Raw genomic sequence first — 2,074 nt, 5'->3', positions numbered from 1 at the left:
CCTCATGATCCGCCCGTCTCGGCCTCCCAAAGTGCTGGGATTACAGGCTTGAGCCACCGCGCCCGGCCTAATTTTTGTATTTTTGATAGACATGGGGTTTCGCCATGTTGACCAGGCTAGTCTTGAACTCCTGACCTCAGGTGATCTGCCCGACTCGGCCACCCAAAGTGCTGGGATTACAGGCGTGAGCCACCGTACCTGGCCCCATTGTGTGTTTATGAAGGAGACCGAGGCGGGGTTGGGTCACGTTCTGTGTCTATGGGGGGACAGGACTATGAGGTCTATGAGACAGGTTGACAGCCCCACTGTGGGTCCATCAGAGAAACCGAGGCAGGACAGCAGTCCTCCTGGGCGTCCATAGGGGAAACTGAGGTCCCTGCCCCCTGCAGGCAGAGCTGGAGACGCTGGTGCTGTCCCGCAGCCTGACGCAGGAGCTACAGGACACGGTAGAGGCACTGGAGTCCAGTGTGCGGGGCCTGCCCCCCAGCGCCCAGGAGAAGGTGGCTGAGGTGCGGCGCAGCGTGGACGCCCTGCAGACTGCCTTCGCTGATGCCCGCTGCTTCGGGGACGTGCCAGCAGCCGTGCTGGCCGAGGGCCGGGGTAGCGTGGCCCGTGCATACGCCTGCGTGGATGAGCTGCTGGAGCTGGTGGTGCAGGCCATGCCGCTGCCCTGGCTGGTGGGACCCTTTGCACCGATCCTTGTGGAGCGACCCGAGCCCCTGCCTGACCTGGCGGACCAGGTGGATGAGGTCATCGGGCGCCCTGACCCCCGCTGGGCACACCTGGACTGGCCGGCCCAGCAGAGAGCCTGGGAGGCCCAGCACAGGGATGGGAATGGGAATGGGGACGGGGACGGGGACGGGATGGGTGTCGCCGGGGACATCTGCGAGCAGGAACCCGAAAACCCCAGCTGCTCGGTCAAGCACACCCTGATGCCCGAGCTGGACTTCTGACCACACGGGCCAGTGGAGGCTGGGAGGAAAGGCCGCCTGCACGCCCAGATCCCTGCTGCCCCCTGCTGGTCACACGTAAGCACGAGGTCTTGGCCTTGACCCTTCTGTGGAATCGGACCCAACTCAGGATCCCTGACCACCTTTTTGGTATTAGACTCTCCCAGTTTTTCCTTGCACACATGGACAAAGAGGCCCAGGGGCAGCAGGACCTCGAACCCAATTCAGGCCAACTTGAGCCACGAGCTGGGTTCTTCACCTATGTCCTGCTCCCCGGCTCCATGAAGCTAATCCAAACCTCTCCAAGAGGCTAGGCACAGTGGCTCATGCCTCTAATCTCAGCACTTTGGGAGGCCGAGGCGGATGGATCATCTGAGGTTATGAATTCGAGACCATCCTGGCCAACATGGTGAAACCCCGTCTCTACTAAAAAAAAAAAAAAAAAAATAGCCAGGTGTGGTGGTATGCAACCTGTAGTCCCAGCTACTTGTGAGGCTGAGGCAGGAGAATTGCTTGAACCCGAGCGGCGGGAGGTTGCAGTGAGCAGAGATTGCGCCACTGCACACCAGCCTGGGTGACAGAGCGAGACTCTAAAAAATAATAACAGCCTCCCCAAGAAACAAACACACATTTTGCCCAATGCCTTCTGTCTGGGGCTTTGAAAAGTGAGCCCTGACTGGGTGGGGTGGCTGATGCCTGTAATCACAGCACTTTGGGAGGCCAGGGTGGGAGGACTGCTTGAGCCCAGGAGTTGGAGGCTGCAGTAAGCCATGATCTTGCCCCTGCACTCTTGCCTGGGTGACAGAGCAAGTCCTTATCTCAAACATTTTTTAAAAAAATACTTTCCAGGGAAACACACCTTTTACCCTATTTGGAACTTTGAAAAGGGAGTCCTCCTCCTCCCTCAGTTTTTATATCCTGGACTGGTGGGTTCCCCAAAGATGCCCGTGGGCTGTGCTGCTCAGCCTGCCACACCGCTTGCTTTGCTGTTTGAGATTTGCCCCCAGAATAAAGGTCCTTTTTGTTGTTGAAAGGCCCATGTGTGTTCCAGCCAGGGTGGGTCTCAGTCCCAGGGGGCCTGGGGGCCATGGAGGTGTGTCACTGCAGAGACGGAGAGGGAGGGG

General features: G+C 58.8%; 1 protein-coding gene across 1 annotated transcript in view; it reads left to right on the top strand.

Moving 5' to 3' along the window:
* PLIN5 (perilipin 5) overlaps positions 1-1,388 on the top strand; it is a 13,275-nt gene extending 11,887 nt beyond the window's left edge. The window contains exon 8 of the mRNA XM_011943467.1: positions 390-1,388. Within this exon, the coding sequence (XP_011798857.1) occupies positions 390-953 (564 nt within the window). The 3' untranslated portion in view covers positions 954-1,388. The remainder of the gene's footprint in view (positions 1-389) is intronic.
* The last annotated feature ends 686 nt before the right edge of the window (positions 1,389-2,074 follow it).

The sequence above is a fragment of the Colobus angolensis genome, unplaced genomic scaffold, assembly GCF_000951035.1.
Source record: "Colobus angolensis palliatus isolate OR3802 unplaced genomic scaffold, Cang.pa_1.0 Scaffold22, whole genome shotgun sequence".
In the NCBI taxonomy this organism is placed as follows: Eukaryota; Metazoa; Chordata; class Mammalia; order Primates; family Cercopithecidae; genus Colobus; species Colobus angolensis.
This window is presented reverse-complemented; position numbering and strand designations above follow the sequence as displayed.